At 44.1% G+C, this 27,025-nt stretch overlaps 1 protein-coding gene across 2 annotated transcripts in view; it reads right to left on the reverse strand.

Moving 5' to 3' along the window:
• Positions 1-4,377: 4,377 nt before the first annotated feature.
• Positions 4,378-27,025, reverse strand: part of WTIP (WT1 interacting protein) — a 48,955-nt gene continuing 26,307 nt past the window's right edge. For both annotated transcript variants that reach the window (XM_087940401.1, XM_087940400.1), the window contains 6 exons: positions 20,191-20,258; positions 13,972-14,034; positions 8,002-8,132; positions 7,372-7,423; positions 6,088-6,156; positions 4,378-5,457 (listed from right to left, as the gene is read on the reverse strand). In XM_087940401.1, the coding sequence (XP_087796527.1) occupies positions 5,305-5,457; positions 6,088-6,156; positions 7,372-7,423; positions 8,002-8,132; positions 13,972-14,034; positions 20,191-20,258 (536 nt within the window). In that variant the 3' untranslated portion in view covers positions 4,378-5,304. The remainder of the gene's footprint in view (positions 5,458-6,087; positions 6,157-7,371; positions 7,424-8,001; positions 8,133-13,971; positions 14,035-20,190; positions 20,259-27,025) is intronic.

Consider the following 27,025-nt stretch of genomic DNA (forward strand, 5'->3'; position numbering starts at 1 on the left):
CTTCTCAAACTTACAGGAGAACACATTCAGGTGGCCTGCCAGTTATTCCTCTGCAAGAAGGGAGTGAATGTCACCTGTAGCCAATGGTGTTCTTCAGGCTTCTCCAGTTGCAGGTTCATTAGCAAAGGGCTGGGTTATTTTAGGGTCTGCTTACATCTGCTTGTCCCATCAGATGCAGCACGAGGAATGCAGCTTGTCAGGGAAAGACACCAGGCAAGGGAGCAGTCTCTCTTGTGGTGCCCGCCTTGTGGAAATTCACACACACACACACATCCCAGGGAGTTAAGTGTCCCTACTTATTTTCTGGCTGAGGAATTCTGGGAGTTGAAGGCCACAAGTCTTAAAGTTGCCAAGTTTGGGGACCTCTGTCATAAAGGGTCTCTGCCTGATCTTAGGCATTTTGCACTTTTTGCATTTCTGATGGGTTTTTTTTGACGTGCTAATTGTTTTACATTTTTGTCTGTATGCTGCCCAGCGTAACTTCTCGTGAGCTGGGCAACGTATTAAACAGACGGACACTGGAAACAACCTGCCTCCATACAAGATTCATCATAAAAGCTAAAGCCAGACGATCTTCGTCACAAATGGCAAAAACAGCTGTTTTCCGCATCCATGAATCTAAGTAATTCCTGTCACACTGGAGTTCCCAACCCCTGAGTTGCAGCCCACTACTAAGGCTTTGAGCCGTTCAAAACTGGGACGTGGAAGTGCCAAAAGAGCACGCAGGTGCACATCCCCACTTGTGTGAGCAGTGGGTGCGCCTGCGATTGGAGCTGTGCGCCCATTTGCCCACCACTGTGTGTAACCATCCCCTCTCCCCGGCCATCCGGTCTGCAAAGCCAGAAAGGATGGGGAACTCCCCTGCAACATATATGGTGACATAAGAACTAAGGCGGCCGTGGCATATTATAGGCCATACAAATCCAATCAATCAATCAAATAAACTGCTTTAACACCAAGTTAGAAGTGCTAAAGAACTTGTTCAGAAAGGAGCGAAATTAATCTTGTATCTTAAAGATCTCCTCTAGATGTTCTCTCTTCAGCCTCCCCTATCACATCCAACTGAGATTTGCAAAAATGCCTTGCAATCTCCCATGAAGCTGCTGCTTGAGGTTTGTAGAGGATTTTACTTTTCTGGGATCGCTTGGGGTTTCCGGGCTGAAGTGATTAAAGCAAATATTTAGGTTTATTCAAAGAAGCATAAAATATTTATTAGGAAAATTTATATGGCTACCCAACTAATTCCCTGTGACAGAAGATAACAAGTCTAAGCAATGTTTGTATGCTGTCATGTAACACGTGCGTTGTTCTTACATCCATTTTTTTTGGTAGGTAATGCACTATAAAATCAAGAAGAAACTACAAAATGTCTTTATTGAAAAAAAGCAGATTATAACATCTAAGGTTAAATGAAATTCTGACTTTTAATATTAAAATAACTTAGGATAATAGTAAGTAGTTTTTTTAGATAAATAAATCTATATTTCCCAACATTTATTCTTCAACAATCATAGAAACCAAACGGTAACACAAAAACTCTGACAAGTTTATGAACTAAAAGTGACATTTTAGAAAGATATATACAAACATGGTTAAACTAGTATGTTTGCAGATGTAAACTAGACACATAATATACAAATTGGCCATTTTTTTTATTTCCTACAAAAGAAAAATTAACATTGGTCCAAGTTCTTGGAAATAAAACCTATATTCTTTTAAAGAAAATGCAAATATTTCTCAAGAAACAAACTTAATTTAAGTCAAATTATATACTCTAGTTATGGCATTAGTTGAATCACAAGAGTTTAATGGGGGCTAAGAAAAGATTCATCATCTGTACTTTTGGTTTAACTCAATGGAACTCCCATCAATTTTTTAAATTTCTCAATTATAAGACCCACTTACTTTGAAACAAATATTTCCCCATCCTTAAATCTCTAGATCTCCTTTGGAATCTTAGGCTATGGGGCAGGATGGGTCTTCCAAATATTTACTTTTCGTTAAGTGCATCTATCTCGGGTTCCTCGCTCGTGCGCATAGGAATAGGTGAAAAGGAAGGAAGGAAGGAGGCTCTCCCATAAATAATATTTTGGCACAAATGTTAAAAGCACTTCATCCCTGTGGAGCCAAATTCTCTGAAGGAAACGGAGAGCTGGCCCCGAACTCCCAGTGTTGGCCTGCAGCTTCCCCCCTCCGGCGTCCCTTGGTGTAGCACCCCTTGTCCTTGGGCTGGAGAACCTCCTGCCGAGGAGGAAGGCTGGCAGGCAGCTTCCCGGGGCAGTGCTGGTGGGTAAGGGCCCTTCCTCCAGACTGCGTTCAGCGAAAGAGGCCCGTGGGCAAAGCAACCAGGCTTCTTTCTATGGAGCAGGGCCAGCCCAGCCCTCCAGGGGCCCTGGGTGCCACAGTTCAGCCACCACGGATGGGAGGTAGCATGTTTCACATTTTTTTGCAGAATCTTTTTTGTTGTTGCTGTAGGACACTTTCTAGCTGCATTCTCTTTAAAGACTATATTTTTTAAATGAAAAAAGGCATTGAAAGAAAGAGACCTCTTCAGATTTGTGATCAGATTTTGGCAATGGGGGGAGAAGACAAAAATAAAAACAGCAAAATGTTTACGAAGGAAATCACCAGGTTAAGTATCTAAAAAAGGTAATCCCCTGAAATATTTTCGACAAATGAAATGAATAGCCTGGCATGTTTGAAAAATAGCAGCCCGTGTACATATTTTGGCTGTTAGGCTTATTTGTGGAAGATTAAGGCAGTAGTAGAAACGGACAAGCGTGACAGTAAAATAATCAAGATGCCATAAAACTCAACAGCGAAAGAATGAGAGGCACTTTCCAAGAAGGAACCATCTGCAAGAGGAAAAAGGTGGAACCTTTGCAGGAAAATCGAAGGAATTAGTGTGACTTTCTAGAAACTTCAAAACCCGAAAAAGGCCAACAGGACCATCTGGACCAACCTTAAAAGGGCTGATCTGATGGGACGGGGACGGGGGCTTTGAGCTGCTTACATTCCTCTTGCACTGACTCGCCTGATTCTTCCCTGCTCCTCTCAGCCCTTCAGACTTGGGAAAACGGTCCTGCTGCAGCTGACAGGACTATCGGGACAGTCTGGGGGAAGTCAGGATGGCTGTTCTGTCGCGAGGGGCCTTTTTTGCAGTTTTTCAAACAGATTTAGGCGTGTATTTCCATCTGATTCCCAAAGCGAACTTTCACTGAAGTTGCTGGAGCACCACCAGCTTTCAGCTTATGAAGGGCTGGTCCAGGTGGTTTTATCCGAAGGAGCTGAGCTAAAACAGTTTCAAGGTCAATGTATGCAAGGAATTAATACAACATGGCTGAGCCTGAAGCGCATAATTGATGTGGTCAGCTTTAATTACATTAACGGCACCTCCTTGTCTCGAAATGATCAAAACTTAGCTTATTTTTTAATAGAAAAAGTAAACATTTTCCATATGGAACACAGATTTTCCCAGAGTTGGAAATGTGCTTTAAAAGTTTAGCCAAAATAGAAGTGTAGGACTTCTAACACGTAACACATTATTTCTTTTATGTTTTAATTTTTGCTAATTAAAAAAACCTCCTCTATGCTCCAAATTAGGTATTTCCCTGCTGTACATCTGAGCCAATTTCTTTACATCCAAATGCCTAGAAAAAAAAGACTATGGTTTCCTGAGACTTTTAAAAACTGTTCAACTGTTTTGTGACCTACCTAAAAATTCTTTGCATGGTCAAGAGGCCATGGAAATCATCATGCAAGTGCTGTGGATTCAAGTATCATTAGCTTGGCCTTTAAAGCTGGGTTATAGCCAAGTTGTAAAAAACAAGCAACTGTTTTTTTAAAAATACCTCCAGAAGTAGTATCGCTATACTTGCAAGTCATAGCACAGAACTGCCGTCCCTTAAACCGAAAGCGAGGGAACGGTGTGTTGTACATTTGCAGGGGTCAGGATCTCTTCAGGTGGTGACAGTGGGGTGGCAAGAGTCAAGACAGTGGCCACCACCATGCAGCTGAAATCAACCTTTTTATCTGTTTGATCCTTCCTGCAGGCAGCTCCAAGTGAAGCTATTTAAGTCAGTTTCAAAACAGTGACTTTGAGAAGTGCCAAGTGATGTTGGAGGATCCTTCTTTACCAGAGAACCTGTTTCTTTGCCTGCAGCACAGGATCCACTTTCCTTGTACTGGGGAAGAGAGAGCAACTAGCAGAGCTTCTGCAGGCAACCCCAGTGGACCTGGGCCCTGGCAGGTTCTGCTGTTGTTTGGGCAGAATCGGTTCTGGGCGCCGGGCGGCCTCTGAACTTTGGGGTGCTGGGAAGACTGCCTTCAAAAATATAAGTGGTGGCAGGTCCAAAGAAATGGATGGGACAGAAGCTCAATTTGGCTGAATTCAAATCTGAATTAAATTTAATGAATAATCTCGTATCACTTGTATGTAATTTTCCCGTTCTGACGCATTCACATGTCTGCTGCAGAAGAATTCTAAGAAAAAAAACCTCTGGGTTGGGAATGGAGCAGTCTGTGCTCTTTCCCTCCGCCTGCAACGCGGCTTTCAGCAAGGATCTCCTGCAGACAGTTGCTGCCTGTTGGATCCCCCAAAGCTACGGTGAGGTAACCGGTCTTCCTGGTGAGCCTGCAGCTCTCCCCTTAGCTGGAAACACCAAACCCCCACGTCCTCGCCAAACCCCTAACAACCGTGCCTGACACAGCCTGACATGGGAATGCTCTCTGTCCTTTCATTCATGGGCTTCCAGCACACGGTGTCTTGTGTACTCTTGTTTTGCAGAAAAACCCAACAAAAGGCCACCCACTCACAGGTATCCCCTACAAAGTTGCTTCTTTTTTAAGTCACATTCAATTTGGCCATCACCCTTTTGACGCATGCAACCGCCACCGTGTCTCTCAGAGCCTGAGAACCACAAGGTCAGAGGGTGCAAGAGACTTAAAACATGGTGGAAATCTTTTGGTCTCTTTCCTGTTGGAAAGCTAATGCTTCTTCTGGGAGCTCAAATACTCAACCGTAAAAATGGCAACAAGCCAGCATTCATGGGTGGGCCAGTCATCCCAACAGCTCTGACATCCTGGCCTTTCCCCATCCAATCCATGGGCTGCATGACTTTTCAAGTACCAGCATCGTGGAAAGAATCACTCAGGCAAATTGTACACAGAGCCAACCCAGGAGGGGGCCCTTCCTTTCCAATCTCAGGAGCAATAAATAATGGCAGCTGCTTTGTCTTTCTTGTGTTGAGCCCTTCCCCAGCAGGTGTCTTCCTCCTGGCCTTGAGCAGAGGGGAAGCGGGAGGCTCAGAGCTCCGTGATATGCATGGGGTACCCGGAGGGAGAGTGCGCCGACACCTGAGTGCTCAAGCGCCTGATATGACAGGTGTGGCAGAGCAGGTGTCTCTCCAGTGGATAGCATCGGCGGCCCTCCTCATCATTCAGCTGGAGTCCACAATCCTAAGAGAAAGAAGGGCAGCCTGTCAACTCATGAAATATTTCTATGCTCTTTTTAGAGCTGCCAACAGAAAGGGGGGGGAGCAGTGCAGCAGCTTGCGAACCGAAACTGCATTCCATAAATGTTTTCAGAGATAGTAACTAGGTGACCAAAGTTTCTGCCGTGACTCTGGGCTATGGATGTGTCCCATTGGAGAATATGAATTATGATACACCTGGGGAGCGGGGTGGGGTGGGGAAACCAGGGTCAAGGGTGACAATGAATGATGTGCCTCAGAGTCGGCTAGCTGTCAGGGCTCCGCCAGTTACCCCCATTTAAATCACGAATCATAAATCATAAACTCTTCTTTAAGCTTTGGAAGGTGGCTCAAGACTCATGATTTAAATGGGGGTAACTGCTGGATCCCTGACACAGCCATCTGTTAGTGGCCAGTGGACTTAGGATGCCTGGAGTAAGCTTCAGGGAGACACAACAATGAGTACAGATTCCTATGGAGATTCTCAAGTCATCCAGCATAGCAGGAATATGCTGCCACCCACCCCTTTGAATGGGTTACTTTTCCTGGAGGGAGGATGTGTCCTATACTGCTCCCTCCCTCCAACTGGGCTGCCTTAGCGGCTCGTAAGGTTTACCTCGCAGTGGTAACACTCCACGTGGTAGTCCCTGTCCATTGACACCACCCGGATGGTCTCTTCAGAACCCTGGTTGGACGGAGAGCAAAAAAGGGTGAACATTGGGGACATGCCCATCACTGGCTTTCAAGGTACTTTGAAGCCTCCCTCGGGAACTATATAAATCCCTGCTTGTTACGTAAGTGTCACAATGAAACGTCTTCCATTTCCCAAATATTTGACTTCCTTCCTTGCAAAATTAAGAGCAGAAATTATGGTTCCTGAAGATAGCAAGAGCATTTAGACTTATATACCGCTTCACAGGGCTTTCCAACCCCCTCTAAGTGGTTTACAGAGTCAGCCTCTTGCCCCCAACAATCCGGGTCCTCATTTTACTGACCTTGGAAGGAGGGAAGGTGGAGTCAACTTTGAGCCTGGTGAGACTTGAACTGCTGAACTACAGCCAGCAGAAGTAGCCTGCAGTACTGCATTCTAACCACTGTGCTACCACGGCTCATATACTTTCTCTGCCAAATTTGGGCTTGGTTCTATATCTATGGTAAGAAAGACAGGAGCCCGTATCCACAGAGTAGAGAAAGAAAGACTTTTGGAATCTCATATAGATCAGACATTGAGAACTGCTGAGCCTGCCCACTCAAGAGGGCAGGTGGGTCCCTTGGGACGGCTTCGGCATCTGCCAACACAGCTGACTGGGTCAATGCGTGGTGGAAACCAAGCCGGTGACCTTTCCTGTGCCAGAGAAGGCAAAGTGCCTGCAGCAAATGGCTCAGTTTAGTGGGCGTGGAAAGTCTTTCCAGCAGCCTGTACCCCAAAAAAGGTACCTCTTTGATATATACTGTATGAGCATTATGGGTGTATATGAGAAAGTGAGATAGTTAGAGTGAGAGTGCTGATGGATGATAGATAGATAGATAGATAGATAGATAGATAGATAGATAGATAGATAGATAGATAGATAGATAGATAGATAGATAGAGATAGATAGATAGATAGACAAAAATAACCAGACAGACTGACAGAAAGATATAGAGATAGACAAGACAGACAGACAGACAGAGACAAAAGAGATAAGCAGACAGACTGATAGAGAAGAGAGAGGGGGGAAGAGAGAGAAAAGAGGAAGGGAGAAGCAAGCAGACAGAAATCAAAAGTCAAAGCAGTTTAATTACTAGGACTGGAGCATGGTGAGAACTCAGCTGCACAGGCACAAAGTTGCGTGTGTAGCCAGCCCATCATGGCTGTGCTGAGGCCAAAGTATTAATCAAATGACAAAGAAAACCATACCTGGACTGGCAAAATAGGCTGGTGACAGGAAGCACACTTGGGTGCAAAAACCCTAGATTTGAGAGGCGGGAAAGAAGTTACATTTTTCTTGAGAAGCAAAGAAAGAGAATGGCGGGTTGCATTTTAACAACTGAGAGCAAACAATGTTAGCTAATCCCAACTCCTTCCCATGATTAAATGTTCCATTTTTTTTACACCACAACGGTATGAAATCTAAATTCAGCTATGGATTTCAGAATATCCCTCCTTCTATTCAAAGCAGGACAGCTGAACAAGAAGATGATCCCATTAACCTCAGATAATTACCCCAACTGAATGGCTGCCATCTAGTGAGACCTATGTGGTCCCCGTGTGCCATCCCTTTAGTAGGCAGGATTTAATTCATCTCCAAATGTCACCGATGGAAATGTTTAAAAGAAAGAAGAAAATAGCCGTAATCTCCTTTCAGTGTAGCAACGGTCCCTATTACATTTTCAACACAACATACAGAAATGTTGACCGCTAGATCGCCTTGCTGTCAGTCCTTAAGTGGGCTAGATCCTGGAGACAGCAGCCAACCCTTCCTCCCTCAAGACCTGAGCCGGGGCTCCCCACTTTCTCCTTTTGCCCTGCAGAGCTCTGCATTCTCACGTGTGATAGTCTTTGACACAGTAAATGTTGTTCTCCATATCTACAGTGAAGGGTATGCCGTCCAGACATTCATTGCACACCACACAGCGGAAACAGCCAGGATGGTATGACTTCCCAAGAGCCTGCAAGATCTGAAAAAGAAGCACAGGTCACAAATTATGCAAAGTCTCTTCCTGCTGTCTGTAATTTGTTTCATGCCTCAAGAAACAGCAAATGTTGGGCTTGGGGAAATCATTCGGATTGCTAGCCAGGAATGACCGCTGGGGAGTAACAACTGGCCCTCCTGAGAAGCCTCACTCGTGCTTCCTGCAGCACAATACAGTGGTTGCTTCCTGCCTTTACCTCCCCCCCTCTCTCTCTGCATGGTTTTTTAAGCTTCCCAGCCTAGCCAGCAGTGTTGAGTTTCCCAAATGTCTCCAATCCCAATACAGTAGGGATGACCGTTTCTCACTCTACTCTGCTCTTCTGCAAATTTTAGAACCAAGTCTGGATTTGCAACCAGCCTCCCTTGGAAGAAGTTTTAGGCCTCAACACTGTTTGTGTTTGTGGCAAAAGCTCCAGGAGATGGGAAAAGGGGGCCCAACTCTTTCGATTGGCAGACTATAACTATCCCTTGATCATTTTAAGCCTGTTCTTGATTTGTATTGCATGCTAACTCAAGGGGTTTCCACGTGATACTTCTTACCAAGAGAGCCAACACTATCTTTTCTTATTGTCATGCTTTCATTCAGACAGTTTCATTCATTCAGATCCATCCTCCCACCTGTATTAACTAAGGCAATTGGAGGTGCATTGCCTCAAAGAGCCTTGAGTTCAAAAGCATTCTCAACCACGATGGTCACAAGATAGACCTCAGCATGTCACTATTTCACAGACTTTTTAAATGAAATTGAGCTACTTTTGATATATAGCCCAAGGCTCCTCCTCAACTGATGTCCTTCAGATGTATAGGATTACAATTACCATTCTCCTTAACTAATCTGGTGTTGAATATACTAATCGGAAAGGATTGCCTTCTGGGTCCCAAACATCAGAGGGCATCAGAACAGAGAAGACATTTCCCCCAGATTAAAATGAAATAGCAAGAACCAACCCTTAGATTTGTATCTTTCAGAGGAGAAGAAAAAATCTTCCAAATCCAAGCATAATTAAAATAAAACTGTACAAAGAAAACAAGACTGAAAATTAGATCAGACTCTGAAACCCAGACAAGTGATCTTGGAGATCTTGGAGATGAGGCACAATGCTGCGGAGTGCCCTGGAGCTGCCTTAAGCACAGGAGAACCCTCTTTTGTGAAAAGTCCAGCACCAGCTCTATGGACTTGATGCCTCAACCCAAATCAGTTTTGTGTCCCCTCAGTGGAATTGTTGCCAGATAGCTGGTATGGTTGTATTTCGTCTGAAGATGTAATGAGATTACGGGTGCCTAAACCAGCAGCAGCACTGTAGATTAGCAATTTCCACTGCTATTATTTCATCATCTGAACAGCAGGCTGCAAAAGCAATGTTGGATCAGTGATGCCTTCTAGCCATTTATGAACTGTGATACATTTGGTAGCAGCTGAAGAGGCAGCAAGAGAAAGGTTTAACCTGACCAGAGCAGCTTCTCTGGTTGTTGAATTGGTTGGGTCAACAAGAGTCATGAAGAAGGTCAGACAAGGAATAATGGATGGAAACTGAACAAGGAGAGATTCAACCTGGAAATAAGGAGGAATTTTCTGACACTGAGAATAATCAACCGAAGGAACAGAAGCTTCATCACTGGAGGCTTCCAAGAAGAGACTGGACTGCCCTCTGTCAGAAATGGTGTAGGGTCTCCCGCCCAAGCGGGTGGGGGGGGGGGGGTTGGACTAGATGATCTGCAAGGTCTCTTCCAACTCTGTTCATTTTAATCTGTTAAATCCACTAATGGAGACCTTAAGTGCCACATCATCATCTGAAAGATTTGTGAAACAAAAGTTCCAACTTATGCAAGGACGACCGATTTGAATAAATGTTTATGAAAATTCAATCAGGTAGACTTCAGTTCAGGGGTCTCCCAACTTGGCAACTTAAAAGAATGTGGATTTCACCTCCCAGAATTCTCCAACCAATACGAAGTCCGCAAGTCTTTGTGTTGCCAAGTTGGGCGACCCCTGCTTTAGGTCAGTGATGGTAAACCCGTGACACGCATCAACGGTAATCTACCATTATACTTTGGGTGGCATAACTGCATTCACCCACACCCAACACCAACTATCACCTGATGGGCCTCCAGGAATGGTGTGAGCAGCCTTTTTGAACAGCATTAGCGGTGGAGTTGAGACTGAAGTTTTACTTTATCAAGGAAACAAGTTGTACTTTTTTCTGATTGAGTATGAAGCAATATAATCTTTAAAAATGTTATTAATTTATTGTACTCCAATATTATGAATGGGGGGGAAAGAAGGAAGGAAAGATGGTCCATAACTGACCTCTGGTCAACATTTTTCTAAAATCATAGTTGGAATGATGGAGAAACACCTGCTGAGTGAGAGGGACCAAACATCCACTTATGTGTTTCCAATTGTTTAAATACTGGAAATCAATCACTCTGATTGTTCTAGACTCCGTCCTTACTGTATTTACATCTGGAATGACAGAGCTAAACAGGGATCCTCCAGCAGAAGGAACAGAATGAGGAAATAAGTTAATGAAACAACATGGAATTAATAGAAGTGAAGGGAATGCTTTATAAATTTTTATGGGAATTATACTGTTAAGAATGGAACTAAAGCTCTAAATCTTAATATCAGTGGAATTGTGCCATATCTGAATTTTGAGCTTTTATCTAAATTTCTCTTATGTTAGTCACAGTATTCTCTGAATATATTTGCTCACTATTTGTTACTTTTTCTTCTTCTTACTAATTCTAACTATGATAACAAAGTTTAATAGGCTTGTTTGACTAGAAATTGGGCACAGAACCTGTACTCTTAATTGCCCTGGATTTGCAATCTATCATTATTTAAACTGGCCCTTTTCCAACTATTGTAATAACTAGTATAATCTCTGGGACCAATTTTTAAATGTGTTTTTGTTATTAGAATTATACCTCTTCTTTTTGACAATTATAATGCATAATATGTAAGAATTAATAAAAGCAAAAGAGAAAGAAACTGTGTGAAGGCTGCATCTGCATCTAGTGATTGGAAAAGAGTGAATGCAAAAACCAGAGGGAAAGGAAGTTATTAAAGGTGCCTGGGTAAACGTTGGCAGAGTTCTGACCAAAAGTTCATTGTGAGCAAAACCTGCCCGGGGGCTTTTACTGGCTGCCAGCTGGGGGGCATGGAGATTTCTTCGGGGCAATACCCATGGAGTCAAGCAGGGGGAGAAACGGGGGCTCCACCGAGGGGGCAAGAGGGGGGCTCTGGGGGCAGATCCAGGGTCAAAGGTGGAAAGCAGCGTCAAGGGGTGGGGGCTTCTCCAGGCAGAGAAAACAGAGCCCTGGGAAAGTCCAAAGGGGGGGCGTTCCAACCTCCACTTCTCCCCTGCTCTCTGCCACGAATGAATGAATCCCGGCAGGATGCTGCTTCCCAGGAGGCTCCGCTGGGCATCCCCAGGGAGAGGCAAGGGGAGCTGCTGCTGGGAGGGCCCTCAAGAGGAAGAAGCTGGGCCGCAAGCGGAAGCCTTGCTGGAGAGCCGAAGGGGCACCGGAGGCAGAGCGGGGAGGGGGGGAAACGGGTGGGTGGGTGGGCAGCCTGCTAGGGAGAAGGAGTGTGCAATCGGATTCGGGCAACTTTGCAGAGACCCCCCAGGGATGATGCATCGTTCCTAAAGTGGCCATGGCCAACTCACTGTGGGATGCAAGAGTGAGGTAACAGAATCCTTAAAGAAAATATCAAAAAAGCAAAAGGAGGGACAAAATGAAACGTCAATGACAAAAATTAACAGTGTTTTTCTAACATTATTTTAAATAATTCAATTGGACGGGTTGAATTGACCCACAGCAAGTTGACTCTGGTGAGTTGTCCCATTCTCTTCCTAAAGAGGCCTGGCCTTTCGACGCTTGCCGAAGCACAGTCCGTCCGGTTAACAGAATAACAGAGTTGGAAGGGATCCTGGAGGACTTCTAGTCCAGCCCCCTGCTCAGGCATATATCATCCCAGACAAATGGCTGTCCAATCTCTTCTTAAAACCCTCCAGCGATAGAGCACCCACAACTTTGGGAGATCTCACTGAAATTTCTCCTTAATTCTAGGCTGGAGCTCTCCTTGATAGTGGCTTCGTGTCCTGCCTTTACAGCCGGGGTCTCCAACCTTGGCCACTTTAAGCCTGGAGGACTTCAACTCCCAGAATTCCCCAGGCAGCTTTGCTTAATCTCTTGTGATCCCTTCCTCTGCAATCTCTCCATTTTAATTTAGTTCTCTTCAATTCTGGGAGTTGATGTCCACAAGCTTTGCTGGCTGGGGACTTCTGGGAGTTGAAGTCCTCCAGGCTTAAAGTTGCCACAGTTGGAGACCCCGGCTTTACAGGATAGGCTGACCTCCTCCTCCTCTTTGTGACAACCCCTTAGATACTGGAACACTGCTACTACGTCACGCCTAGTCATTTTTTTCATTAGAGAATAGAGAACAAGGCCAAACACAAGATTTCTAGGGTTATCCGTGAAGCCAAATGTTTGGGGAAGAAGCCCCATTCTTTCCAGGAGTCAGGAAGGACGGTCCGAAAAGGAACTCTTCTGCAAGTGAGAAGGATCCACCTTCTTTGCAAATGAGATGAGCCCCACCCTATCTGGAAGGCTTTCCTGCCATCTCTTGAAGAAAAACTGGTGCAACATTTTTAAAGCGGAAGCAAAAATATTTTATTAATATATTGCCAGCAGGATTTCCCTGGGTGGCAAATTTTCTTTGTCCATGAAGGAAAAAAATGGGTTCATTTTATTATTTTTATGCAGCCCTGTGAGGCAAATATCCGCACTGGGCTCTGCCCCATCCTTTAAGGCACTGCTGGAGGCTCAAAAGGCAACAAGGAAGAGAACTGCCATTCTTCAGAACACTCTGGAATATGTCTTGGGGCCACAGAGAGGAGCCCTGTGGTGAGTTCAGGGTGGATTAGTAGTTTCCTAAGACACAATACTTGTGACTGGCTGGGTTCATACAACAGGCTGAACTTGGTTACTGTTGTGGCTTGCCAGCAGCCTATGCAGACGGCAGTGGAATCGGACAGTGGGGAAGAACGGGGACCAGTCCAGGAGTCTGGGGAGGACTCGGATGAGGGTCCTGCGTCCGATGCAGGGATGGGGCCAGGACCATCTGGAAGTTATGCACTGACTCCGGAGCAGCAGCGAGGCAGAGGAACCAGGGGAGCCTGTTCCCAGCACGCGTGAGTGCAGAGCTGCCCGAAGGCGAGAGCAGCTGAGATAAAAGGGGCGACTCAGGAGTAAGGCTTGGAGGTGATTGCCCCTCCCCTAAGGTATACAGGAAGTACAAAGGTAGAGAAACCTTTGCAGGAAGCAAAGTCGTTTGCTCTGTTCAGATTAAACCTTGAAACTCTGTGTGGACTTTGTACTTGTTTGGCTTTTTACAGTTAATTTGGCACTTTAGTTGTTGGCAGCCATTCAAAGGAGAGAAAGGTGGGTGCTTATCTCAAGGGACTGTTTGGGACTCATTATGGGCTGGGAATGAACATAATGCCCAGCGTTGAAATGAAACAAGAGCTGTTTGGACTAAGCGTGTGCTTAATTACGGTCTCGGAAGCCTTGGTTAGAACATCAGCACCCATCTGTTTTCTGTCTGCACAAAACAGACTAAAATGGAACGTGAATAGGTAAAGTTCTTATAACATTAGACTACAAAAAATTAATGATTAAAACTAATCAAGCTCAGCAGGTTGTGCAAATGCAGCTGCTGACACCTTCCTGAACCTGTTCGGCATACGAGGCAAACCTGGCCTCCATTGTGATGGTGTTGTGTGTGGGCCTGGGGAGAAAAAGAACGCCAGGACTCTTACCATTTCCATGATGAGGTGGCCACAAATGAAGCACTTGTCTGCCGTCTGCTGAAACCCCGAATACTGTTTACATATAAAAATAAAATGAAAAAGGAGGGAGGGAGACAGTTAGAAGGCCTTCTCTTTCCATCCCGTTAAGTCACAAACACGTTTTCTTTTCAGCAATCAAGCAAATCTTCACGATTAACTACTAAACTGAAAATGAGACTGGGGAAGTGAGAATGGTTCTTCACGCATTACTTTCCCAACATTTTCACAATAGCACTGAAGAGGACAGAATTTTGATCCAAGCATTTCAATTTGCACTGCAAGCTTGCACTGAAACCTTTTTCACCCAGTGAAAATGAAACTGTTGCTCAAACAGAAGACACCAGTGATATTTAATGCCGAAAACTCATTTCAACATTGGCAAAACCCCAAGTGATGGTGAGAACAGCAAGTGTGAATCCTGTTTCCATTTACCACATCAGACAAAAGGAAACCAGCATCTCTACTTTGTCACAACTGAGGGTGGAATTGTTGAATCTCTGTTGGATGGATAGGGAAGGTATTATTTCTTAAATCTTTTCCAAATTGTTATTATTCAAATGATGATTCTACTAAAACTCTCCTCCTCCATCCTCAATTCTATCATGTTGTATTCATAATATCAGTATTTAAATTAGAGATTGCAAGTAATTTACATTTTAAAAACTAAATGTTTATTTATTTATTGAATTTATATTGCCGCCGATGGCGACCCATGGCAACTCGAGGCAGCTTACGGAATGTAAAATCATACTTAAAAAAAAACAATATGTAAGATAAAAAGACAACATGTAAGGTAATTAAACTGCCCATTTATCTGATATTGCCTTCAAAAATAGTTCCTCATCAACGTTGCCCTCACTTTGGTTAACGTTGTGCCCTAGTGTCACTAAGCCAGAAGGAGAAGACAAGGCATGAAAGAATGATGAGGGCATCGTAGAAGAAGACATGTGGGTTAAGAGCAATAAGTCAATAAAAATATTTTTATCCCAAGATTAAAAGCAAATAGATCTAATGTGGAGACAATCATTAATAAGTACATCAACAGGATGGAAACAGATCATCTTATGCAACCCAGGAATTTCTCAGTGCAACCGACAAATGTTGAGGAGCAACAGGAAACATTAGGAAATCTAAAAACACGAAGAATGGCTTACTCGGTGTGACTCTAGGATGAAGCTCATGGATGAAATGCAAGGATTGGATGTAGAATGTATTAAAAATATGTACCTGGCAAACACACATTAGACGAATGTAGCCAAAATATGGCTGCATGCATGTTTGGGGAAGAGAAAGGACAAAAATAGTCTGAATGAAGGAGGAATTAAATTTCATGTGAAAAAAAAAGGGAACACGTGCACCCAGATGCAGGAATCTGACCCTGAGGTTCCTGCAAGAAAACATGGTAAGGGAAGGAGCAAACACAGTGTTGTGGGGATGTGGTACAAACCACCAAGTCAGGCCGAAGCTCTACATAATACTCTACTAGGTCAGATCACCTGGACAACTCTCAGAGAACCAACTCAGCCAAGACAGCAAGCAAAATCCTCAAAAATTTCATTCAAGCAGGTTAGATGATTGAAGAGGTAAAAGTTGTGGAGACCTTGACAGGAAGAGACTCGTGTCTTCTTGGGGTGCAAGATCCATCAGAAAGAAGATCTGCTACACAGTCGTATATATGCACACTAGGTTCAAGAAGCAAATTTAAGCAAACTTATAACAGAGGGAATCCCGTGGACTGAAATCCTCATATTTAAGGGAGTCCTGGAAGACTGGAAAGTGCTTCAAATAAGGGTTAGGGGTTACAAATTGTACCCCATACCAAGGCAGAATAAGGGGGCAGCTTCAGAAGCCGTTCCAATTTCAAGGGACAGAAAATGAGCATAACCACCACGGAGGAGGAGGACTTGCACACGGCTTATATTTGCAGGACAAGTATGAGAAACCGTAAAAAAGCTTCTGCTTGCAAGTGAAACTCGAGGATGCAAAAGTTGGTAAGATGGATGGTAACAGGCGATGGAAAGAGGGCAGAATTACTTCGCTTTAATCTTTTCTCCAAAGGGAAACTATCATCTGGTAAAAAGGACTAAAAACCCAAGGGAAATAAAGAGACGGTTAGGAGTCCCTGGCCAGCATTAATGCAAATTAGCCTTGAGAATCAGATCAAGAAAACTAGAGAAGAAGAAAGGTCGTTCCTGTCTTGGAAAGAGGGGACTAGAGTGACCTCAGACCAGTCTGTTGATAGGAACCACCAGATTATGCGGTACTTCATTTGTGAGCATTTAGAAAAGAAGGCATTACTTGGCAGGACAGAACACAGGTTTAGCAAAAATAAATCATGACAAGCCAACCTCAACTCTTTTCTTTTTGTAAAGCTGACCACAGGAATGTGGTATGTATACTGTACCTTAACTTGGCTTGAGAAAAACATCTGACAAAATCTTCTGATGAGATTCCAGTACAGAAGGCTGCAAAACGTGGGCCGGACTATGTTACCAACAGACGGATTCAGTGGTTGAATAATTGTACAAAAAGGGGATGAGTGACCTGGATAGATCTGCCCAGGGCTGTACCACAGGACTCTATTTTGGCCCTATTTTGTTCAAGATATTTATAAATAAGTTGGATGAGGGGGTGGAAAAAGACAAGGCAACAATTGTGACTATTCGAAAAATGGCCAGAAATTGGCCAGAGGAATTTTAAAAAATGAGAAGTACAGTTGGATAGGGGAAAAAACTTGCAACAAATGTCAAAAATAATAAAAGAAAGTTCCTTTCAACATATAAAAAACAAGAAAAAAGTCAAGAAAACAATTGGTTCACTCATGAGAGAAGGCATCGAGGAAATAACAGAGAGTACAGAGAAAGCACTGATAATTGGCTCTATGCTGTATCAGGCCCCGTCTCTTCTTTAGCTGCACTAACTGTTTATACTTCCTCTTAAGTAGCAGCAGGGGAATCCTTTTTATATTCCTTGAAACAGGAAGTTGTTTCTTAGCTGTGCGGCAATCGCCATTGAACCAGGGTTGGTTGAAAGAGCTCCGACTCTTACCCATGCTAGATCAGAGGTAGGGAACTATGGTCCTTTTATGACTTGTGGACATGTCTGGCTCGGGAATTCTGGGAGTTGAAGTCCACAAGTCATAAGAAGGCCACAGTTCCCCATCCTACGCTAGATGGATAGGTAGAGAGAATGGCTGAAGAAGGCTGAATGGAGGATGGCAAGGTCTGTTCGGGGACCTGCTGTCCACAACAGCTGTATGTAACTGAAGCACCTCATTGGTGGAAAGCATTTGAGTCCATTTCTCCTTTTTCTGACCACAGAAAACCACTTTTTGTTTTTATTTATCCCTTAGGAAGGGCATCAAAAGCAACCCACTGGCATAGAGAACACTCCTAGGATGGCTGTCAATGTGAAATCAAAGAACGGAGGCAGATAAGTTTCTTGACGAGTCAATCAAGGAAAGCCTTTTGCCTGCCCAGTGTGGGAACTCTGGGCCGGGAGGCCATTAACATTTGTTTTCCAAATGTCATAGCTTTAAAAATGACCGCACAATCCATATTGGCAACCTACGGGTATAAAAACCAGAAAATTTGCTCTGGTCCAAATTTATGGAAATTTCTCCTAAATCTTTTGCCAGGCCAACAATGATTTATTTTTCCCTTCTCTAACATGGTATTCAAAGGCCACAGGGAGAGCAGATTGTTCCTGACTAAAAATAGCAGCCCCTATTTTCTTTGGCTTTAAGAATGCTGCGGTTTGTCGTCAAAAGGGAGGAAGAATATCTGGCTGGGAATAGTTATGTGAGTAAAAGCCAGCGAAAGGGTCATCCTAACTGAATGCCAGCCTGATCCAACCGGTAAGCCAAACGGTCCCAATGGTGAGAGTTTGTGCAGCAGTACCAATGGTTGGCAACCACGTTTCAGCTGTACTCCAGGATTCTTTGCAAAACCAGAACTCAGATTAGGCACACAACTATGCAACGCAACACAAAAGGACTTCTTCCCCTGTTGCCCCCACGATCTCATTTTTCCTGAAGGTGCCCTCTTATGAAGCCGGGAGGCCAATTCTAGTGTCCCATAAAGGAGCTGAGCTTAGGCTTAGCCTAAAAGAGCTGAAGTGCAGCTGGAACCTAATTTTCTCCCTTGGACCCAAAAAAGGTGGTCCAGCAGCAGCAGCATATTTGCAATGGGCCAGTGACATGCATGACTACTCCTAAATACATAAAGCTAATCATTGGTTTTACTTTATGGCCATTAATGCGCCATTAACGAGCTTCAACCTTTTGATAAAAGCTATAATTTTGATTTTCTGATTATCATTGTTGCAGAAATGGACTAAGTTCTCAGAGCTTTTTTGAGGCCTATTGATGTCTGAAGAGAACCAAGGCTTCATCAGTGCAGAGTAGAAGGGTGATGCTACCATCCTTGGGTTTAGGGGATGGAACTTTGGGCCATGTAGACATCTTACCATACAGTTGACGTAAACACTGAAAAATGGGTGTGTGTGTGTGTTAAATTGTGTTGTAACTGGCTTCGAGAACCGTTGCATTCTGCACCTGACCCTAAGAATCATATGGATTTCTAGGGAGTGAATTAAATTGAGCAGCTTACAATTCATTGATGGATTGACAAGGCTTCCAGCTTCTCCCATAATTTGGTCCTGCATACAGCATCAAAAGCTGTCTTAAGATCTATAAAGGTGGCATGTAATGATAACATGTTGTTAAATATTTTTTGATAAATTGCTTAATTTCAGATACAGATATTGGGAGCTGCCCGGTTAAGTGCTCCATCTTTTGTACTGAGATCTTATTGCAAGACATCTAAAGTGACAAACTCTCCTCTCGTGGAAACTGCTCTCACTGAACTGTAGGGCCTGATCATTGCCACATAGTTTGGTGTGTAACACACAGACACACACACACACACACACACACACACACACACACAGACACTTGATCTGGCTTTCAGAAAAGGATCAGAGAAAAACAACTGGGATAATCACGGGACTTCAAACCAAGTCCTATGAGGACATGTTAAGGAGCTGGGAAGTCCTGAAAAGAGAAAACTGGGAAGAGATATAACAGCATTCTTCAAATACCTAAAAAGATGTCATCACAAAAAACCAAAATTATAGATTTATGTTACAACAAGACAGCTTACGATTGAATGTTACATGACATGCATGCATGTTTAAGTTTAGACTCCTACATGGAGGGGAGAATTAGATTTGTTGGACCCTACATCTCCTAACTCAGGATTATTTTAAGTAGGTAATGCAACCTAATTGCTACCTACAGGAAATGACAATTTGTCTGTCCCCAAATACTGCCTTCCATGGAGGTTCTTCAGCCTAAGTTGCCCCATCTACGGAGATGGTCTAACAATTGGGTAAGCAAGACCCACAATCCTAGGACTACTTTTACGGCATATTTTGTGCCTCCCAACATTTGATGACAGGATTTCAGGATTTATCCAAATGACTGATCTTCTACTAGTTCATACTTATCTCTTGCTCCAAGATAGTCAAAATGCTGACTTATTTGGATTCCACCTTTACTGTTTTTACAAATAACTCAAGGTGGTAAACACACCCAACACGTCTTCCTCCTCGTATCTGCCCCACAACCACCACCTTGTGAGGTGGTTGGACTGAGCAAAAGAGACAAGTCCAAAGTCATCCAGCCAGCTTTCATAAATAAGGCAGGACTAGAACTCACAATCTCCTGGTGATTGGCCCAAGTCACCCAGCTGGCTTTCATGGCTAAGGCGGGACAAACCTACCATCTCCAGGTGATTGGCCCAAAGTCAGCCAAGTGACTTTCATGGCTAAGGATGGATTAGAACTCAACATCTCCGGGTAATTGGCTCAAGTCACTGTGCAAAAATTCACATGGTGGCAGGTAAAAGGCTAGTACACTGGATTTTACCAGCACCTGCCTGGTACTAAAGCTGCTCCTCAGAGAGCGGCATAACCAAGGTAATTTGGGGGACAAAAGAAATTTATTATTATTATTATCAGTACCCAATTTCCTAAGGATTTGACCTATTATTCACAATTTGTCTCTGATTTTGAAATTCACACAAACGAAATTGAGCCTCATTTAATGTATAATTAGTTGCCCGTGACCTTTGTACACACATACATTAATTCCCTACAAGACTCAGAAATGCCTAAAACCTTACTTACTAGGAAGTCTTCTTCACAGTAGACCTTTCCATTAACATTGTAGAAGGCTTTCCCTCGTAATCTTCTCCCTGTTAAAAATATTGCACTGTCAGACCTTTCATATTTTTGGGGTATTACAAAAGGGGATTAGAGGCAATACGATGGATAGGAACGGTGGGCTTCAGGAGTTTCTGCTCAAACTACAGTTGTGGGTATAAAAGCTATTTTTCACATAACAGAAGGGGGAAAGTGCCAAATATAATATATACGCAGTCATAGAAATGTATGTAATTCAGGAAGTTGAAGTTTAATTAGAAGTTAATTAAAACAATTTGATCCTCTAGCTTCCTGGGACTCGGTCGAGATGTTAATCGGCTTCCGAAAGCTTGTACTGCTTTAGAGCAGGGGTGTCAAACTTGATTTCACTGAGGGCCACATCAGGGTTGTGTCTGACCTTGGGGTGTGTGTGTGTGTGGCTAGCTTGATGTCACTCATGTCAGGAGTGTCTGTGGTGGCCTGAGTGCTCTGCCAGCAAAAATGGGCTCCTGAGCTCCATTTTCGGCTGTGACAGCCTCCTGCAATCCTCTGCCAGCGAAAACGGAGCTCAAGAGGGCTCCCGGGCTCCATTTTCGTGGGCAGAGCTCTTGGGCCACCACAGGTGCCCCCAACAGAAGTGATGTCGAGCTGGCCACGCCTATCCGGCCCCCACGGTCAAATAAATCAAGTTGGACACCCCTGGACTATATTACCACTTCTAGAAGCCTCTGTCCCTTTACATGGACTTTACGAATGTACTATTGGCCCAAAATCAGTCCTCTCCCTACATCGTGAGATTGTAGGCTTTTGGAATTGGGATGGAGCCATGTCAGACGGCCCTCCCAACTCACAGACAAATGGAACAAGCATTAGCCTCAAAGAGGGGAGTTTGAAACAGATACCCCCATTGTCCATAAACATCTTACACAGCTCTCACAACAACAGCAAGTAAAACCCAGCAAGAGCTTTCCACTCCTAAACCAACCACGAGCAACCAAAACTGCCAGAATACCAGGCTTCAAAAAATAGAGAGAACGCCCCCCCTGCATCACAACCTCACAAGGCTCAACTTAAAAGGGTGATAAAAGAGACCGGTATAAAATGAAAGAGGCATTTAGGCACACCCAACAGCAGTTAATAGGCACAGCATGTGCAAGAATATATTATCTTGCTTTGATATTATATTGCCACCTATTTTTGCACTAAACTGCCTTGAGCTCCCTATTTAATACGGTACCAGTATCAAATGGGAGAGCTGTTTTTGAACCCTATGTATGGTAGAAGACTTAGGTATGACACAGAATTCAATTTAATCAACAGTTCATATATGCTCGGTAAGCTGAAGTTGCAAAGGATTCCAAGAATTCAGCCCAGACAAGCTGCCAGGCATAGATTTATTATAGCTGAGATTCTTTAAAATAATTTGGACTGGTGGACTCTGGTATTAGCCTTTCTGTTTACATACATTTATCATACTGTGTTGATTCCCCAAGACCCCGAGGCCTTGCCCTAACAGTTCCTGTTTACAAGGAAGGTAGAATCTTTCAATTGATCATGTCCCATCAGTCTATTGAGCACTCTGCAAAATATATGTGAGAAACCGATCCCTAAAGTTTTAGGACTGGTTAGACATAGATAATTAGTCAGGGAACAAGCTGGATTTAAAACTGTGGCTCTATTTTTGATCACGTTGTTATTCTACAACACTTGGTAGAGAAATTATCTTCAAAATCACACATGAAGCTATATGCAGCATTCACAGATTTCATAGTGGCCCATGATTTAAACTTCCACTCTAATCTTTGACATAAACTCCAAAATCCCAACATAGACAGAAGAGCATGTGAGGTACTAATACCACTTTATATAGCCATAGTAAGACCACACCTAGAGTACTGCATCCAGTTTTGGTCACCACACTATAAAAAAGAAAACTGAAACTCTGGAAAGAGTGCCAAGAAGAGCAACCAAGATGATGAGGGGGCTGGAGGCTAAAACATACGATGAACGGTTGCAGGAACTGGGCCTGGCTAGTCTAGAGAAGAGACAGGAGAGCATCTTCCAATATTTGAGGGGCTGCCACAGAGAGGAGGAGGGGGGTCAAGCTATTCTCCAAGGCACCCAAAGGCCAGACAAGGAATAATGGATGGAAACTGAACCAGGAGAGATTCAACCTGGAAGTAAGGAGAAATTTTCTGACAGCAACAGAAATCAACCAATGGAACAGAAATTGCCTTCGGAAGTTGTGGGAGCTTCATCATTGGAAGCTTTCAAGAAGAGACTGTCAGAAATGGTACAGAGTGTCCTGCTTGGGCAGGGGGTTGGACTAGATGACCTACAAGGTCCTTTCCAACTCTGCTAACATTCTGTTATTCACCTGTCTACAAATTCTATGATAACTCAACTCTAAAAATCAGATGCAACTACTCTCAGAATCACTATCCCAAGAAAACTGCTGTTTACAGAGTTCAGTAGGGATACATTCATTCTTTAAGTATTATATCAATTTTTTAGGACTTTCACACGATTCCTCCAACCTGGGAAACTATGATAGAGCATTCAGCGCCCCGGATGAAGATTGTAATGCAGAAGCCGTAGAAATTAAGTACAGCACAGTAAAACATGCTGGTATTCACAAAGTACCTTAAACACACCCAGGAATTCAGCAAGTCAAGTCATCCAAATATCTCAGCACTGTATTTCAAGCCGCAACCAAATGTAGGCTGCCTATGAAATAGGCCATTCAAAAAGCCCTGACAGAGTTCTGGAAACTTTCTTTTATGCTCAATGTTCCTGCTGCATATTTAACACATTCAGCCCAACTCTGGGTGCAATTACTGTTTGTGGTTCAGGTGCACACTGTTCTTCTTTTCTCCTTTGGATTAAATTCCTCAAGATTTTTTTTTCAAGTTTCGTATTATGTCTCAAACATGACACAGTGTCAAAGGTAAGTTGTCCGTTAGCAAGACTGAAGCTATTACCCTGGATTTTTTCACATACAGGACTAAACTTCTCTTCTCCCTGTCATGACTAACCCCACTTTTTGACAAATTTATTTTCTCTCGGGTCAAGGCACTACACAAAAAAAGGGCAACTTCTGGGTTTTTCCTTAGCTCACGAGAATCAAATTTACCATCCATTTTGTATTGGGACTTGCCGTGAATTCATAATTACACACTTAATTAAATATCCTGATCGGTATTACCTAAAACTTTCAGATTCAAATTATTTCAGTTCCTTAAATGTGCCCAAATTTTATGAACTTATAATCTGTTAACCTAATTGGTGAAATAATGCTATGTATTTTATGAATGTCAGGTATTCTACGAACAGGTCACTGGTCACAATAAAGATTCTTGTTTCCAATGCTGAGGTCCTACAATTGACATTGCTTAAGAAGAGACACTAAGTTGGGGAAGATTACTATAAAGGAACATTCCAGAAGTCAAACTAGAAAGTTTCTCCTGGCAGACTATCTTCCTAGGACATGCAGGCATCTCTGGGCAATGAGAAGTAAAAAAAAAAAAAAACACACCATATGTCAGCTGGTGCTCCGTTAAAAATCCAGGAAAGAAATACTTAAGACTCTTGTAATTAGAGAAAATATGTCTTTTACTGGAAGTCAAGTGGTAGCAACAAGAGAATTCCGAATCTGAGGAAACAGGCACGTGCATCACATGTATCAAGGGAGTGAAATGTTCCCACCCCCAATAGTTCAAACGGTTCTTCCAATTCAAAGTTGTGAACCTCAGCATGTGGACATCTCCAGGTGGTGATGATTAGTTGACCTTGGCTTACTCAGATAAAGGTTTGCAGTTGCGCAGAGAAGAGAAAGCTAAGCAAGAAATAGAAACCCTCCTCAGTTTATACAATATTAGCTAGTAACACCTCCAGCTCACTTCCCATACTTTTCCCCTTTCCTCCGCCCCCCGTTACTCATGACAGCCAGAAAGAAGCAAAGCAAAGGAAGAAGATCTTGAAGGATGACACCATACCTCATGACAACTATATCTTACGACTTTGTGTTGAAGTCACCATAAGGTCTAGGCTGAGCTGAAGAAGCCGTAAGTCAGAGCTCTCCAAACTTGGCAACTTGTGGACTTCAACTCCCAGAATTCTGGGAGTTGCCAAGTTTGGGGACCCCTGTCGTAAGAGGACCAGGGCTACAGCATCGACTTAGGTTTCAAAGTTATCCTCAGCTTTGATCAGTTCGCACCACCACCTCCCTGCTGCAGGGTCTGCTCCAAGTAAATGGTCTACTATTCCTTCTACTTCCCCTGGGGAATGGGACTTTTGATAGTAGTCCTTGACTTACAACTGACAAGTTTGAAGTTACAGTGGTGCTGACCAAAGTGACTTACAATAACCCGGTCCAAAGCCTTACAATCAAAATTGAGGTGTTGGGAAGTCCCTCTGTCTGCATTTATGACTTTCAGGGGGCCCTTTAATTCCCACCCCCCCCCGCATGTCCTTTAGGCCCCCTGGATTCCATGCTCCTCCATCTTCCTGCTCCCTCTTCTGAGCAAGCATGCCCACCTGAGCAGGTTTCTTCCCCAGGTTCTGCACGGCCGTTTCCTTGTGAGACCTGGGGAAAAATGTCCTCCCGAAGGGCAGCGGCTGCACGTGGCTGTGGTTTCCTGCTTACAGCGCTGGTGCTTCCTGCGACGGCAGCTGTGTGTAGCGCTGCTGGCTGCGGCCTCTTGCAGCCCCCCGAGCTGCGTGGTCTTGCAAGGCAGGCATTTTGAGGGGGGTCAAAAGGCGGAGACGAGGGAGGAGGCTTGGGGGAGTTGAAGAGAAAGCAGCCTCTTATCTTACCAAGGTTGCTTAGGTTTTGGGGAGGGGGAGTACTTACTAAGCCATGTATAATTCTTGGTTAGTGACGGCAACAGGATTATGCAACTTCCCATTTGTGGCTGCCCCGCTTAGCCATGGAAGTTCCAGTCCCAATTGTGGCGCTTGTAAAATGTGGGGGGGATTGCCTGGATCCCCAAAGTTGCAAAGATGCAGTGGGCTACTTTTTCCAACTTATCTGTTCTCTGTTACTAACCCTCCCCCAGCCGTTACCCCGAATGGTTCTTCCAAGCCGCGATTCCCTTTGGGGAAAAAAAGTCAGGGAGCTTCTGGGGCCCTTTCAACCCAACATCTCCAGCCCACCCTGCAGAGAGAAAGGAGGGAACAGAGGGTTAATATTTTATGTTTTTCTGAAATGACACTGGAGCCTTCATTTTATATCCAATAATTACCGAGCCCTCCTCCCCCTTCTTTCTGTTGTTATCGTCCGCTCTGCCTTCTCCTGCCAAGAATCATAGAAGCTACTGGAATTTGGACTACATCGAAGAATATTTTTAGGGTTGGGGGAGGGAGGAGGGAGAAGGCTGGCTCAGGCCTTCTTTTACCCAGACTTAAAAAGTCCCCGTTCCCCCGTGTCCCCCCCGTCCCGCCCGCTCTACCAGGCTCTTAAGGGGAGATGGCTTGTAGTGACTTGTTTAGGATCTACACCCAGATGGAAGCTTGGAGCAAGCAAGAACTTGCCTGCAGACAACGCGAAGGAGTGGAGTAGGGGAGGTGGAGGAGAACAGCTTGTTTCCTCATCTACAAAATGAGATGAGTCTACTTTACAAGGGTGACTGTGGAAAAAATAATCCCCCCCATCGGCAAAAAAAAAACCAACCCCAATGCAAACAATTTCATCAAACGTGTGGCTACACAGGTGGAATTCAGATTTCTCATGAAGGGGTCTGGAAGGGGTTGAATCACCCTCCAATCCTCTTGTCTCACCTTCCTACTTCTACATTTTGTTAATGTATTTCCCTGGGGTTAAAGCCTATTTGTGTTTCATTCTAAAAGCGTCCCGCGCAAGTTTTATTACAGAAGCCAAGGGCAGCTTACAGATAGTGGGGCCATATAATGCTGCTCTCCTGCTGCATTCTGGACCCACTGAAGCTTCCAGATCATTTTCCAGGCTATTCCCATGTTCTGCAATAATCCCATCAGGAGGTGACAATGAGTCCATTGTCCACTCCTGGTCCCGGAAGGGAAGCAACTGGTAAACAAGGTAAACGGTTGTGCTAAGGCACCCGCCAGGCAACGCTGCCACCTGAAGTTCCAGCAGAAGCTACGAGTCCATGAAAAACCTCAGATTGGGCACCAAGTCTGAGTGAAGCAGTGTCACCCCATCTAGAACGAAAGATAGAAATCCTTCAGCTCCCAGATCTGGGAAACCTCCAAAGCCCATCATCCCCTAGTCCTGGCCGGACTGAACTCTCCTTCCCCAGCCAGGCCCACAACCACCAGAGGTTGGGAAAGAACCCCAAGAGCTTCCCCCGGAGAGCTAATGACAGACCTGCACAACTGGGCACCCTCTCCTATTGATGAAGTCTGCTAGTGGCTTCATGGAGTTACAGGCACCCCATGTCTCCAACTCCCTCAGGCAGCCCAAAGGGACACGACAGTGGATGGTACTACTGAGGGCCGGTGGGGCATCTAGGATATGCTTTTCATTTTGCTTCTTTTATCAAAGTGTTTGTAGTTCTAATTAAAATTTCATTTTCAGAAAATAAAGTGGAGGTTTTCAAAGGCTGGATGGTATAGTATAACACACCCTGCAGTATGCAGTGGGTTGGAGTATATGACCTCTTAGGCCCCTTTCAACTTTTATGATTCTATAAACTACTTGACAGTGCATCAAAATTAGCTCAGGCCTATGCTCTCTGCATGTCTATGATTTTTTCAGGATTGGCAGTCATCAGCTGGCTTAATGGTCAAGCGCGCCTTAAAGATTATTTTGGTGCCATGCCAATCACTCACTGTCATCCCACGT

The sequence above is a fragment of the Pseudonaja textilis genome, chromosome 11, assembly GCF_049901715.1.
Source record: "Pseudonaja textilis isolate UNSWEBS1 chromosome 11, rPseTex1.2, whole genome shotgun sequence".
Lineage (NCBI taxonomy): Eukaryota > Metazoa > Chordata > Lepidosauria > Squamata > Elapidae > Pseudonaja > Pseudonaja textilis.